Source organism: Schistocerca piceifrons, chromosome 7, assembly GCF_021461385.2.
Source record: "Schistocerca piceifrons isolate TAMUIC-IGC-003096 chromosome 7, iqSchPice1.1, whole genome shotgun sequence".
Taxonomy (NCBI): domain Eukaryota; kingdom Metazoa; phylum Arthropoda; class Insecta; order Orthoptera; family Acrididae; genus Schistocerca; species Schistocerca piceifrons.
Genome location: NC_060144.1, coordinates 467,305,285 through 467,322,242, shown reverse-complemented (window position 1 = coordinate 467,322,242; position 16,958 = coordinate 467,305,285). Strand labels below are relative to the sequence as shown.

At 39.5% G+C, this 16,958-nt stretch overlaps 1 protein-coding gene across 2 annotated transcripts in view; it reads right to left on the bottom strand.

Moving 5' to 3' along the window:
- Positions 1–16,958, bottom strand: part of LOC124805047 (formin-like protein 20) — a 241,223-nt gene that overhangs the window by 134,230 nt on the left and 90,035 nt on the right. For both annotated transcript variants that reach the window (XM_047265467.1, XM_047265468.1), the window contains exon 6: positions 12,828–12,949. In XM_047265467.1, coding sequence (XP_047121423.1) covers positions 12,828–12,949 — 122 coding nt within the window. The remainder of the gene's footprint in view (positions 1–12,827; positions 12,950–16,958) is intronic.

Sequence of the window (16,958 nt, the reverse complement as noted above, 5' to 3'; positions counted from 1 at the left end):
GCAGCAGAGAGAGGTGGGCTGTCAGTGGTGCACCATCACCACCAACAACAATGGACCCAAAACTGGCACCATGTCATCCTTTCAGACTAATCCTAATTCTGTGTACTGCATCATAGCAAACTTATCGATATGTGAGGGTTCCAAGGAGAACAAATATTATCAGACTACATTCATTACAATCATATGGATCATTTAAAAACATTTTATATACAGGGTTATTACAAATGATTGAAGCGATTTCACAGCTCTACAATAACTTTATTATTTGAGATATTTTCACAATGCTTTGCACATACATACAAAAACTCAAAAAGTTTTTTTAGGCATTCACAAATGTTCGATATGTGCCCCTTTAGTGATTCGGCAGACATCAAGCCGATAATCAAGTTCCTCCCACACTCGGCGCAGCATGTCCCCATCAATGAGTTCGAAAGCATCGTTGATGCGAGCTCGCAGTTCTGGCACGTTTCTTGGTAGAGGAGGTTTAAACACAGAATCTTTCACATAACCCCACAGAAAGAAATCGCATGGGGTTAAGTCGGGAGAACGTGGAGGCCATGACATGAATTGCTGATCATGATCTCCAACACGACCGATCCATCGGTTTTCCAATCTCCTGTTTAAGAAATGCCGAACATCATGATGGAAGTGCGGTGGAGCACCATCCTGTTGAAAGATGAAGTCGGCGCTGTCGGTCTCCAGTTGTGGCATGAGCCAGTTTTCCAGCATGTCCAGATACACGTGTCCTGTAACGTTTTTTACGCAGAAGAAAAAGGGGCCGTAAACTTTAAACGTGAGATTGCACAAAACACATTAACTTTTGGTGAATTGCGAATTTGCTGCACGAATGCGTGAGGAGTCTCTACCGCCCAGATTCGCACATTGTGTCTGTTCACTTCACCATTGAGAAAAAATGTTGCTTCATCACTGAAAACAAGTTTCACACTGAACGCATCCTCTTCCATGAGCTGTTGCAACTGCGCCAAAAATTCAAAGCGTTTGACTGTCATCGGGTGTCAGGGCTTGTAGCAATTTTAAACGGTAAGGCTTCTGCTTTAGCCTTTTCCGTAAGATTTTCCAAACCATCGGCTGTGGTACGTTTAGCTCCCTGCTTGCTTTATTCGTCGACTTCTGCGGGCTACGCGTGAAACTTGCCCGCACGCGTTCAACCGTTTCTTCGCTCACTGCAGGCTTACCCGTTGATTTCCCCTTACAGAGGCATCCAGAAGCTTTAAACTGCACATACCATCGCCGAATGGAGTTAGCAGTTGGTGGATCTTTGTTGAACTTCGTCCTGAAGTGTCGTTGCACTTTTATGACTGACTGATGTGAGTGCATTTCAAGCACGGCATACGCTTTCTCGGCTCCTGTCGCCATTTTGTCTCACTGCGCTCTCGAGCGCTCTGGTGGCAGAAACCAGAAGTGCGGCTTCAGCCGAACAAAACTTTATGAGTTTTTCTACGTATCTGTAGTGTGTTGTGACCATATATCAATGAATGGAGCTACAGTGAATTTATGAAATCGCTTCAATCATTTGTAATAGCCCTGTATATTTACTGTACTAGGATGCTGCTATTTTTTGAAGCTTTATTCAAGAGTTGTACATTTACGCAATAAACTTATTTTGGCTGCATTGCATTTTCAAGGGATATGCAATTATATAGTGCTTTTAGCTTATAAAATTTTTACATTATATACCTGACTGGTTTGTAAAAGTGTGTGAGTACGTACTTCCATATAACATCGTTGATGTTGTAGCTATCAAATATTTCTGCATATTGTATTTGTAATACTGAGTGAATTGTTTTTGTTTATTATATATATACTCTTTCTCCACAGTAGATGCTGTTGAGTAATTTTTGAAATTTTGATTTTCTATAAATTTGACAGCTTTACCTGACAAAAATCATAGATGTCGTATGGTTATATATTTATCTTATTCACCTGTGTGTGTGTGTGTGTGTGTGTGTGCGCACGCGCGCGCGCATATTTCTATTTCTTCTAAAATGGTAATTTTTGGGCCTTTAGGTATTATATATAGGATTTTCATTGTGTAGTTATTGGTTTCCATCTTCAAGTGGCAGAAAAATGTTGAGGGATTTTGCGTTACTCTTTCTGGTGTGTTCTCGACATCTAATTACAAAATTTCTTCCTGTTTGGCCTATATAGATTTTTCAGTTGTTACAACTGGTTTTATAGATATCTGGGTATATGTATGTTGGTGGTTTTGTTTTATTGGAATGGATTTGTGTTTTTATGTTGTGTGCAGTACAGTTCGCAAATCTCACTGTAGTATTTTTTAATATTGGATTTAGTTAGTTTGATATATTTCTTATGTGTACTCGTAGTATATATGTGATTTTCCATTTAGTTGATGTTTCTCATATTAATTTTATGTCAGCATGAATTTGGGCATGTGTGGGATTTTTATATTTCTCTTGTATTTGGCTGACTATACTGAGATTAAAACTGTTATGTTGTGCTATGTATTTGAGAGTTTCAAGTTCTTTCTGAATAGCTGGTTGTTGTAATGGTAGATTATGTAATCTGTTAATCATTGTGCGAAAATAAGCATGTTAGTGTTTTTTTGGATGACAAGAATTTGCATTAATAATATTATCTGAGGTCGTCGTTTTTCTGTAAATTTTAAACTAATTTGTGGTGTTACTGCTTTTTATTGTTAGGTCTAGGAAGTTGATCAATTGATTGTGTTCATGTCCTGTAGTGAATTTCATGTTAGGATGAAGTTCATATAGTGTTGCATGTATCTGTTGAATTTCATTGTTAGAACTGTCTATTAGCAGCAGAGTACCATCTACATATTGGAAATACTATTTAAGTGTCTTAGTGTGTCTATGTGTTATTAGTGCTGAAGATTTTTTGTTCTAAGTTGTTGAGAAATATATTAGCTATTGTGTCAGCTGTATCTAACATACTAGATTAGCAGGAAACTGAATGACCTATTTAAATAAGAAGCCACAACAAGAACTGAGCTTTTCTTGGAAGAAAGTGATTCTAATGATTCAAGCAATGGTGAAAACTATGACAGTGCAAGTGGCACAACAAAAGACAATGATAACTGTAAAGTTTTTGACAATAGGGAAATGTAAAAAAAAAAAAAAAAAAAAAAAAAAAAAAAAAAAAAAAAAAAAAAAAAAAAAAAATAAATATATATGTTGATACGAGAAACATGCTGATGTGACAACAAAGTGTGCTGTAGTTCAAAGGCGAATGACTGGAATCAGGATAGTGAGTGTAGCAAATCACTCTGAAAATGGTATTTGATACATGATATCGGAAATAGTAGCTACAGGTATACAATTTATTTAATTCTTACATGCCATCCTGGATTTTCCACTGATTTCTATGATAAAATTTTACAGAACTTCTTCAAGCGGTATACAAATTTCTGACAATACTGTTGTTTAGTAGTAGTAGTGAAAAAGGTTCCAGTACTCAACTCATGCTGATATGCAGCTTAACACAACAGATCTGCAGTGGAACAGGAGAATAATCGTAGAGACAGTAAAAAAAAACTGCACATCGATCCCAGCCTACTCCTTGAGATGATGGGAGGCGGGAGTATAGTAGACACTCCTTCCAGGCTTGCGATCACCATTGCTTGTGAAGCACATCTTATGTGAAGCCCTGATCTAAGCTAGTTCGGCATTACCAATGGCAGCAATGGTAAGTTCCCGAGTGGCATTAACTGCAAAAGTTAGTAGTGTGACTCAGTTTAAGATTTAGCTACAAGAGTCAATGACACAATAATTTGCAAAAATAATTGACTGAATGTGTAGAAGTGTTGTTTGAACAAAACATTCAGACTGAAGTAATAAAAGAAGTGTTGTCAAACAAATTCAGAGAATATGAACAATGTTTGGATAATAAATGATAGGAACAGGAACAAAATTTAATGGTAAAAATTTAAAAATTGGAAACAGCACTGGAAAAAAAATTGGTATGTGGTTTCAAAGATGGACTGCTCATAACAATTATTGATGACAAAGTTAAGGAGTGGCACAAAATGCAGGATAAAAATTCTCAGAATGGAAAAAAGCACAGGCCAAGGAGTTACACGACAAAGTTCAAGAGGTTTTCGACAACTACAAGTCACACATTGACATGCACTTAGTGGAATTAATCAGAGCACAAAACGTTGCACTAAATCAACATAAGAAATGCAAACATGAGATTTTGGAAGATACAGGCAAGATGCATAAAACTATTAATCAGGAATACAAAAAAAGCATTGAAGCCATCACTTCTGACATGGAAAATGTTAAACAAGAGTTAAAGGAATTCAAGCATACATTAGAGCAATTAGTGTCCAAACCCCCATCATCGATGATTTGATGTTGTGGGAAGAACTCATCTGTTGAGATTGCGACCCAAGTCCAGAAAATTTTGTAAAAACTACCAGCATTACGAAAGCAAAATCAATAATGATAACATATCAGACAGAGGATGTTAAAATGCAGCACTGGTAATTTTCTGAATGTATACCTGGAAAATGCGATGTACACCAACCAGTCATATTTATAAAGCTTCCCACTGTGTACTGCAAGAGACTTGGACTGAAAATCAGTCAGATTTGTCAGAGGCAATATGACATGTGACACACCACTGTGAGCAACAGAAGCTACCAACAAATGCCAGACATACCCTGAGTCTGAGACTATTTCTGTCAAAATACCAGCCCTGCAGGGTTCAAGATAAACTGTACAATGTAAGATGTGGGATGCTTGACATATTTTGGAAAGTGTCTAAACAAAGCAGAGTACTATGCCCATGATGTGCTGCAAGTTGAAGAGAAACAAACGGTCGCATGCATGATGTGAATAACAGTGAAAGAAATCGACAGTCACATCACAACCATAGGTACCAACTGGACAACCACAAACATGTTAACTGGAGAGACTGTGATTACAATGTGGGAATAATAACAACCAAATGATGCACTTTAACAGATTAACAGACATTCGAGCTAGAACGAAGGAGGGAAGACAAATCACGATAAGGAAAACTAAGCACAATCGGTCATAGCTCCAAATCACTGCTCAAAGGTACACGAAGGGACATTACAAAATCTCTTCCTAAAACCCACAAACCTAATCACCGTGGTCATCTAATAGTTGCTGCCATCAAAGCACCCCTGAATGTATATCTGCCTTACTTCATCAACATGTGCAACCTATAGCACAAAAACATCAACTGTTTCCTAGACCATCTGTAATCTGTGTCCATCCCACTCTCATAATACACCTTGCTTGACACCAATAACACTGCTTCCGTCCATACCAACATCCCCCAGTACATGGTAGGTTTGCTGCTGAACATTACGTCAATCAGTACCCATCTGATTCCAAACCTATGAAGTCATTCCTCCTTACCTTAATCAACTTTATACTTACCAACAACTACTTTAACTCTGAAGTCGGACACACAAAGAGATCAGGGACACAGCCGTAGGAACCAGAATAGCCTCCCTATGACAACCTTTCCATGGGTTGCTTGGAGAGGGATTAACGTGGAATCCATACACATTCAGCTCATGTTTTGGTTTAGGTAATTAGTGGCAACTTTCCCATATGGACTCACGGTGAAGCTGACGTGTTAAATTTTTTTGAATCTCTAAATATATTCTCTCAATAAAACTTCACATGATCCTATTCCGAATCCCTTGTCACATTCTTTGATGTTGACCTCACCCTCACCGAGTGTCAGCTACACACTTTTGTTCAAATTGAACCTATTAACAAACTACAGTATTTAAATTTTGACTGTTGGTATCCTTTCCATATCAAACATTCCCTCCCACAGGCAGCCTGGGCATTCAAGGAAAATGTATTTGTTCAGATGCAGATTCTTACACCCACCATTCTCACCTCAACCTTCACAGGATGTAATTACCCCACCAGTTTAGATCAAAAGCAGATTTCCTGCTTCATCACATCCAATCCTGGTACTGTTGATCCCTCAAAAACACAGGAATACATCTCTTGTCACTCAGTACACACAGAATTATCCTGGTCCTGAATGTATTAATCAGCTACTCTGACAAGGTTACAATGGCCCAAAATTCATGAACTAAAATGAGGTCAATTCTGCCTGACATTTTGTCCATCAGTCCATCACACCTAGACAGAATAGCCTCCCCTCCCCATGTATGCACCCTCCCATTTCCATACCCAATGGCTTCTACCTCTGTGATTGCCCTACAGTAAGGCTTGCTCCATGCACCCTCCTACCCCCACCTATACCAGCCTTGCAACAGGCAAAACATACACTACCAAAGGGAGAGCAACCTGCAAAACAACATGCCGTGTACCAGCTGTTTTGTAAACACCGTTTGGTCTCTCAAACACCGTTTGGTCTCTCACATTGGTATCACCATCACAAAGTTATCAGTCAGGCAGAATTGACATAACAAAAGGATGCAAAATAGCAACGCACAATATTCTGTTGCAGAGCATACTCCACAACATGACTTTGGTGCCTGTTTTACCACACATGCCAACTGAATTCTTTCCCCAGACTTCAGCTTCTCAGAACTCCACAGGTGGGAAGCAGCATTACAACAAATCCTTGCTTCCTGCCACCCATCTGGCCTAAGTTTATGTCAGTTTTCTTGGGCTCAGCACTTCTTCTCAGTAACTATTCCTTCCTTCACTCATGTTTGGTTTTCTTTATCTTTTATTTTCTGATCTGTCTATTTTTCCCCACCCGCCACCTCTACCACATACAATGCACTTAGATTTCTACTCTTATTAACTCTTGCACAACATTCTGTCAGTAATCTCTGTTCTGCTTATTACCCTACCTTCCACTTCTAAACTCTGAGGTTTTCATATCTCTTCTGGTGCAATCCCCAACTATCAATCCTTTTTTCTTATCCTGTACGGTAGGTCTCCCTTGCCCTGGGGTTCTTAGTGACTTTTCCAAACTCTCCTCATTTCATAAACCTCATCAGTCCCTTTCCTTCATCCCTCTTCCTTCCCCTTCACCCTGGCTTAACCTTCACACGTGTGTGTACTCCTGCCACCACTTGGTGAGTAGATTTTTTATCCATTCAGTTACATTATATTTTCAAAAATTGATTATTTTCATTGATTTATTGGCAAATCACTTTGACAAAAGAAACACGGAAGTATACAACATTCAGATTTGCAGGAAGAAGTTACTAGTTTAGAGTTCCATCATTTAGGTTGAATGTAAATGCAGGTGTATTTGCTGCAGCCTTGGATAAAGTACTGGGACAACTATTACATTCATATTGACAATTTGTTATTAGTTGCAACATGGAAAATATATCTGAAATTGATACAAAGAAGTACCACAAAAATTCTGAAGAGCTGAAGCAACAATCTTAAAAAGTCAAATTTTGGAAGGAAGAGGATTAAATTTCTTGGTCACATCATTTCATCAGAAGGAATAACACCCATTAAAAGCAAGATTACAGCAGTACGAAATTTTCCTACATCATGCAACAAAAACAATTAAAATTATTCATAGGACGGCATAGTTCTTACTAAAGGTTTGTTCCAAAGCAGGCACAAAATAGTCAAGCTTTAAGTTAATTGTTAAAGAAATATATTATGTGGGAATGGACAGCAAAAAGCCAATCAGCTTTTGACTTGACTACAAGAGAAATAAGTCAAGCAAAGATGTTATACCACTGATGTATCAATTGTTGGATTAAGAAATGTTTTGTTTCAGATTAAAGTTTTACACCATAGGTATTGCAAGCCTGCAAGCCAAGTTACATTATGAGAAGTCATATACCTCCACCAAACATGAAGCCTTAGCCATATTGTGGGCAACAATAAGATTTCATTTTTGCTTAGTGGGTAACCATACCAAAATATACAGTGACCATGTTTATCAGTGCCCACACATATTCTCAACCATTGCTCAGATCAAACTAAACACATTCATGAATGATGATGAAATGATGAGGACAACACAAACACCCAGTCATCTCGAGGCAGGTGAAAATCCAGGAGAACAGAACAGAGCCACAGATGCATTATCGCATTTACAGGAAGGATTGGATGAATCATCTTTGTGTATGGAGAGGATGGCAGATCTAAAAGTTTTATTGGCAAAGGATGGATATATCACAAATACTTTCTGAGCCACATGCAAAACACAGATCCTATTTAGTCAAAAAGTAAAAGGAACTCTGAAAACTGCCCCAAAAAGCAAGTTTACTATATTCTGGACCAAGATGTATTATATTACAAAAAGAGGTATAACATGTTTAGTGCCTGCAGAAAGTGTGATAATGCTGCAACTCAACATTGTCGGCGTGGGATTTGACAGGTCGACAGTGACCCAGTAATAACCAGGGAACAGAACTCTGTGGCTGGAATTAACTCACTGTGCCAACTTAACTACAGGACATATATGCATGAAAAAGACAACAATTCAGCACACAGATGGTGCAGGTGGCTTATGACTGTAGACAACTCTTGGCATGAGTGCTAGGCTAGGTCCGTGGCAGTCTTGCTCCACAGGCACACTGCCCTGCTCCATTTACTGCCTCACCAGTAAACAATGATGTCGGCAGGTCTGCCTATATGGTGTAATGCACACACCCTCCATGACAGTTTCCTAGACCAGTACACTGGTCCTACCAAACCAGCCATTGCCTCCATCAGGGCGCCCATTACTGAGGATGCTAAATCCCCCCCAGGAAAGGCCACCTAGTTCAGACAATAACCAGGCTTAGATCATGACCTCTGCCACAGAAACAGAGACAGTGCTACAGAATCCAGCAGTGGACTGCTCACCAAAGGAGGCAACATTGACATTGCCGGCTCCACCAGAAGGGGGGAATGGTTAAGTTAAGAGTGAAGCTGCAGCTGAGAGCAAAAAGATACTCTGCCTTACAAAAGAATTCTATATCCCATGACAATAATTACTACCACATGTGGACAAGAATTGCTCTGGATCACCAGCTGCCATGAACAACCACAATTCGTCCCTAAGGACGTGTTCATAGGGACAGTGAAACCAGTCCAGGTAGGTCAGCTCAATTCCACTGATGAAGAATTAGATTAGGTGATCATTACTGACTACCCACCAGAGGTATCTACTATCCAGCTGCCAACAGGTCCTGCCTAGACATTGTCAGCAAGTGCTAACTATTCTGCAACATTTTTGGGCATCTTCCAGACCAGAGGGATAGAATGCAGACCCAACATCCCTGTGTGAAACACAATATTAATAATGGGGATCAAACCCCCATCATTCATCGCTTATACGGACTGATTGGTGAATATATGTCATTACAGTACCACACAAAAATGGATACAAACTCAAGGAAGCACTAATGAACAATGCAGCTCGTCATCTCAGCTCATTTACAGGCAGCCAGTCTAAAGCATTTTCACACTGCTCTTGACATCATGTAGGATTTCTGAAGGTCATCAAACAAATAAGAAGCAGGTACTGTTGACTACGTGTCTACTTATCTGGCAAAAATTACTTGAGCCACTGTAGGGAATACCAACAATGGGAAATATGTGCCTCAGTTACTGCCAGGACATCTGGTACCAATTGCTCCTGCAGCTGCTTCAGTTCACTGGACGATAACTGATGTCTCGGGGAGGTTATCCAAGTCAACAAATGGAAATGACTACATCACCCACTATGGTCTCACTAAGGTTGTACCAACTGCCCAAGCTCTAGAAATAGCCAAGTTTCCCGTAGAAAATATAATTTTAAAGTGTGGCACACCACATGTGCTGATCTATGAGCATAAAAAACTGTTTTAGTCAAGATAAATGTCAGATGTAATGTCGCGATGTAGCATCATCTGCAGGATACCTAACGCCTAACATGTGCAGACAAATGGGTTTACAAAACATTTTATAAGACTTTGGCAGATATGGTCTTGATAAATGCAGATGTTGAACAGAGAGACTGGAATAAGACACTTACTGCCATGACATTTGCATAAAATACAGAAAAGAAGGATATCACAGGATTCACAACTTTTATCCCTGATCCAGGGTTGAGAAGCTAATATAACAATGGATACTTTGTTTCCATTTCAATCTGATGAAGCTTAGGGTGATAACTGTGAAAATCTCATCCCTAGAACAGAAGAAGCATAAGGGCTCACATGCATATGATTTTCGGACACTGAAACATTATAATCTCAAACACCAACCAGTGAGCCATCATGGATTTTTACACCTGTGCTGAAGGCTAAGCAATTAGAAATATTGATGTGCTTTCTGGTCTGTACAGGAGCTTCCATCACTTGTCGGACGTGTCGACAACGTTCAAGGATGATGATCTTACACTGAGAAGGCAAAAGAGAAGGAAATGCTGTCCATATCCTTTGCATCAAGCCCTACGAGAACCCTGAGGTGGTGATCAACAATAGGCGCATACAATAGGGGAAACTTGAAAACCTACCTTGACTTTGATACCTGGATGGAAGTAATCACTCGTGAACAATTCAGTTACTACGCGGATCAGCCAAAACATTATGACCACTGCCCACCACGATGCTGGGTGCCACCTTGGGGGGTGGGGGGTGGGGGGGGGGGGGGGGAGGGGGGGTTGCGTGCATGTGATGTGCTAACAAAAGTACGTAAGTGGAGCAGAAACGGATGGGGGATCACCCTAGAAAAGATATGGGCTGCAAATAGGAAAATTCTTTGAGATAAGCAACTTTGACAAAGGGCAGATTATCACTACACAGAAACTGTGAATAAGAATCTTGAAAACGGTGAAGCAGGTCAAATCTTCATGCACTACTACTGTGAGCATCTATGGGAAAAGGTAGGAGGTCAACGAAACTACTGCTACACACTAAATGGTTGGACGTCCGTGGCTCTTCGCTGAACGTGGGGCCTGGAGGCTTGTGTTATCTGTAAAGTAGGACAGATAGTGATCTGTGACATCTCTGCCAAAAGAGCACAATGCTGGTGCACACACAAGTGTTTTGGAGCATACTGTTCACCATACATTGTTGAACATGGAACTCCACAGCAGACCACCCCAAAGTCGTCATAACAATATTGTCAGTTACGATTGCAGTGGGCACATGACCATCAGGATTTGACTGTTGATCAATGGAAATGTGTCAGCTCTTCAGGTGTATCACATTTTTGCTACACTAGGTCAATGGTGTCTTCTACAAACACCGTCATTGAGGTGAAGGCCGGCTCAAAATATGCAGCACACCACGAGTGCTTGCTGATGGGGCCAGGATTATGCTACAGGAGGCATTGTCCTGTGCTTCCATAAGATCTATGGTAGTAACTGAAGACACACTGACAGCTCTGAACCACCTGCATCCATTCATGCTTGATGTCTTCCCCACAGCAACGTCATCTTTCAGCAGTATAACTGTCCATGTCTCTGAGCCAGAACCATGCTACAGTGTTTTGAGGAGCATTGTAGTGAACTCACACTGATGTCTTGGTGACCAGATTCGCCTGACGCAAATCCTAAGGAACCCACCTGGGTCACTATCGGGCGCCATCACCACATATGAAAATCAGTGGCTTATTGTTTCCGTGAATTACATAACCTATGCATAGACATCTAATGCCACATAGTTGCACAAACCTACAGACAAACTGTCAGATCCCCTGCTATGCAAAATCAGTGATGTATTCAGTTCCAACAGCAGACAAAGAAGCCATTAAGCAGGTGGTCACAATGTTTTGGCTCATCAGTGCAAGAGGACATAAAGATCCACCACCACCATGTGAAGAGCCACTAAACCACAGTTAGGAAGTCATAGTACACTCAGAATAGGGAGTTGCTGTTTTGCTAGGGAGGGGGGCAAAGCCAAATGTGATATACCACATACCTCTGGTTGGCAACATGAACACCGGTTTGATTCTCACCTACTACAAGTATTTATGATTTAACATTTCTGACTTCTGCAAATTTCTGATCGTTACATATTACTGAATATTGTAAATTGCTAGAACATTCTATGTATGAATAAATAAGACCACTCTCTGCTGTGGTAAGCAGTTCACCTCTGTCATTTGTACTCAATAAAAGTTCTTTCAGTGCAAAGTGTTAGTTCTTGCTGAAGACCCTGTTCTCAATTCTGCATTCTACATGGCAATATCTCTAGACACATTTCAACACTATCATTGAAAACAGGGGAATGTTGTTTGCTGTTTTGCCATACACTGCAGCACGCCCGGAGTCTATGACCAACAGGAAGCCTAAGGCAAAGCCAAAATTCAATGGCATATGATCAGTGTCACAAAGAGGATGGCACAGCAGTGCTGGAAATTGCTTCAAGAGGAATACTCTTATTACCAGTGACATGCAGCTAATGCCTCTGCCTACTCAGCTTTTTACTTACTATAAAGTATCTTTCCTGTAGATTTTGCTTAAAGAAAGCATTTCAGTCACAAAATTTGTGATTTACGTGCAAAAATTCATTGTATATCACTGACTGATTCTGCTCACACTTTTACTCATGGAATAATTCTCAATAATACCTACATTTGACAATTGATCTGCAATCTGTGATGACACAAACACAACTGAGCTCCTCCTCATTTGCACGACAAACTGCACCAACTGCTACCTCTGGAGACCTGACCAGTAGATCTGTATGTTTGACTCATTACTTTCCCAGCACACATTGTACACAAATTTACTATGATGACTGAAAGCAGTCACCTTACAGGGCAAAAAGAAAGGTGGATATAATGATAAAAATTCTCATATCTCTGCACATAAAATAATTTATCTTGTGGCAGCCACAGAAATTAATGTTATTTTCAATGTACATTTTAATAATAATATTTAACCAGTTTTAGACTGAAAATTACCTGGTGAAATCGCTGATTCAAGCCACCACGCATGTTAGATCCCGATTGTCGCGAATAAGCCCATCCTTTCTTTCCTCTCCATTTCCTCTTTACATTAACATCATCTGAAGGAATTACACTATCTGTAAACACAAGAACTTTTAATAAGAACATATCCTCAGAACTATACATACATATTCTACTTCTCAAAGTAACAAGAACTAATATACAAATGCTTTTTTTTGTTTAAAAAAAAGTGGGGGAATGTGAGGGATTATAAAGTTCAGTCACCATATTTTATCAACCTGTAGGATAACATAAAAATAAACTATCTCATAATGAAATACAGAAAATGGTTCAGAAATTACTTGAAATATGTATCATAGTATAATGATTGTTCGGCCAAACAACTGAAACTACAAAAGTTCTGTGCAAGTGAAAGACACTCAAAGACAAATGGCAATCAATCTTGAACATTAGTCAACCAGTTTTCTACCTTAAGGCTAAGATCAATTTGTGTAAAAGGAGGTACACAATAGCCCCGTTTTTACATTGCCAAAATTTTCCTAATGTTTACAGCATTTTTTATCGTTTTCACCAAATCTCTTATGTTCATAATGTTAATTTGCACCCACTTTCACAAAACATAATAAATTTCCTAGCACTTTCACTTAATGAAACGACATTCACGAGAAAAACAATGTGTTCAAATGGCTCTGAGCACTATGGGACTTAACATCTGAGGTCATCAATCCCCTAGAACGCAGAACTACTTAAACCTAACTAACCTAAGGACATCACACACAACCATGCCCGAGGCATGATTCGAACCTGCGACTGTAGCGGTTGCGCGGTTCCAGATTGAAGTGCCTAGAACTGCTCAGCCACACCAGCCTGCAACAATGTGTGATTTGCATAAAATGGTGCTGGAATGGCATTTGTCTTCAGGTAGTGCTTGCAAACATTAAACAGTTAACTTTTTTGAGCCCTAGAATCCCTAGTTCTGAATTGCAAGAATTCATTAGAAGTTGAATCAATTTGTACCATTAGCGCTTTGCCTCCCAACACTGTCATATTAACAATAACTATACTGCGTGTAGCATTCCCCATTGTCATGAAGTAATACTCAAGTCAAATCACTGTATGAAGTGTTGTTTAGGGCTAAATTGTAGTCCGACAGTAAGGAAACTTGGCAACGATATGAAGCAATTTTCGAGGTGGCGTTAGTCTGGCACCTAACAGCACAGCTTAATTTTTTGTCGGTCAAATGAGCAGCAATGATATTTATAGCCATGACTGTCATGCAATTTTGATGGTTCTTTCAGAAAAACTCTGAGTTCTGAGAAGTTATGTTGGGATTTGACAGATAAGCTAAAATTTAACTGCACATTAGGTTTACAGGTGTGAATGTAGTACAGAAATATGTTTCTGCTGCATAGGGAAACATTCCACGAGGGAAAAATATATCTAAAAACAAACATGATGTAACTTACCAAACGAAAGCGCTGGCATGTTGATAGACACACAAACATACACACAAAATTCACGTTTTCGCAACCAATGGTTGCTTCATCAGGAAAGAGGGAAGGAGAGGGAAAGACGAAAGGATGTGGGTTTTAAGGGAGAGGGTAAGGAGTCCTTTATCACGGGGAGCGTGCAAGGGATAAGTCCCTGCAGTCGCGCTATTCATCTGTGTCCTAGGTGGCTCAGATGGATAGAGCATCTGCCATATAAGCAGGAGATCCCGGGTTCGAGTCCCGGTCGGGGCACACATTTTCAGCTGTCCACATCGAGGTATATCAACAACACGTGTCGGCAGCTGAGGGTTTCAGTTAGTCATCATTTATTCCAGGGAAGAGCTGCACGGTCAACAACAGTAATCTGTTCTTTCGAGAACAATTACTGTCTTCATATATATATACTGAAGAAGTGTCTGCATGGTCAGACTCAAAATCCCAATGAGTTGTTCAATGAACTTAAAAAATGTTTTTGTTCAAATGAAGACACTAAAGTGTGTGCGTGTGCGTGCATGTGTGTGTGTGTGTGTGTGTGTGTGTGTGTGTGTGTGGGGGGGGGGGGGGGGGGGGGGGGGGGGGGTGTTGTTCAGTGATGCTGTTATTGCTTTTAATGATAGCAACATTGGTAGGGTGAAAGTGCTACTGCATATGGGAGTTAATCCTGGAGCAAATTGCATCAGAGAGCTTGAACGGATGGACAAGGTTTGCATTGATAAAGCAGAGTAGGCAGTACAGTTGGCCACTATGGAGTCCAGAAAGAAGAAAAGGAGGAAAAACTTGGAAAATGATCAAGAGGATGGCATACAGTATGGTGCAGGGTGCTTCTGAGTGACTAAGAATAAAAAAAATTAAGCATATATTAAGTGAGTTACAGTCTTTTGAAGCTTTAGAAGCTGTTCCTGAAAATTTACATTTTCTGTTACATTTTTCCCTAAATCTCAGAAACCACTTCGTGTAGACTATTCAAATTTTCAGGGAGTAATGACATACATGTCGTGAGTCTACTGAACTACCACGAGAACATAATGTTATGTATAATTAAAATTATTTAGGATAACGTACAAAAAAGTATACAAAATTTTAACCATGTAATTAAAAAATTGTATTTCTAAACGCAATGGCTGAAATGCAATTATTGTAGTTCAGCAGACTCAGCACATACAGTTTAATGGCCTGTAAAAATTTCATGTCAATGGTACAGTGATTCCTGAAATACAAGGAAGCTAAGTCACTAAATTTAACATTGATGGGATAGGGCGTTCCAACTCTCCTTAAGGACAGTAATTCGACAGTATCACATTTTTCTTGTTATTCTAGCCTCTTGATAACCAGATCAAGGATGTGGAAAGCTTCTTCAATGGATTGTTCTTTTAAAGCACTGTTCTTAGAAACAAATAGGCTTAAACCTATATGGCCTGATGGAGATGAAAAATCAGATGCTCTAGATGAAGCAGTCAAATACAAACACCATTCAAAAAATGAGAAGCTATATAATGTATTTTTCAGAATACAGTCTGCAACATGTAGTAAGTCAGCTAAACAAAAATTACATAAGGGCACTACATCAGAATATTCAAAACATTGGTAAAAAGGAACTATAAACAGGAATACTCATAAGTGAAATCTGGCCAAACATACCGGGCAACAGTGAATATGGACTAACTGAAAGTCAAATAAGTAAACTGACAATAAAAGACTGTACCACATCCAATTACTTCTGTAGATTCGAACATAAAGGTGGTGATGTTTATATTGAAACGTCACTGTTAGATTCATTTTACACTATTTAACTCGTATTTTGTGCTGTTATGCTCAATTATTTGTAATTTAGTTTGGTGCTTTGTGTTTGTCCACAGTCAGTGGTACACAATTACATTACAGTATCAGTAAGTATCTAATCCTATGTCCCTCACCCACATTTTGTGCACCCAAATTTCCTTTCTCCATTTATCATCTGTATGAAGGCAAAGGGATCTGCACCCTTTCGGTAGACATTCGACAGTAGTTAAGTTGGAGGCAGAACGGACCCCCTCTGGTCTCTTCTGGGTATCTCGGTGAAGTTCGTTGCAGGGAGTCTGTGCTCTCGTCACTTGGGGCTGGACCTTTGGTGAGTGAAGACGGTACTCTTCAGAGCGACTTGGCTTTGGTGAGTGTGTTCATGTGTGATGGTGTGTAGCTGTTGTAACTAGAGTACATATTTGATCTGCTAGTTCATTTTCAATTTCAGTAGTTGAATTCTTACATTTTTCAGAGTGTCGTCAGGAGCATATTTTCTGTATTTAGTAAGTTCTTCCGATCCTTGCTTTGCGTAACCAGAACACATGGTGTGGGAAGTTTGTTACTCCAGCGCAGGTTTAAAATTAAACTGTCTGACTTTTCTTTTAGCTGGAATGTATGTGTGAACTTTTCTCATGTGTATGTGTCTTATTTCTTCAACTTTTCATTTCATTTCAGTTTTATGATTGTGTAGCTTCATTCACCATTTTTAATTTCAGGACCACCTTGGATATGTTTTATTCTTAATTATGCATGATATTTTATTGCTGTTTGTGTCTATAAGGTTTACATTTGTGTTCCTGAAGTTTTCATGAGTCTTGGTAATTTTGCTTTGTTAATGAATATTCAACGTCATTTG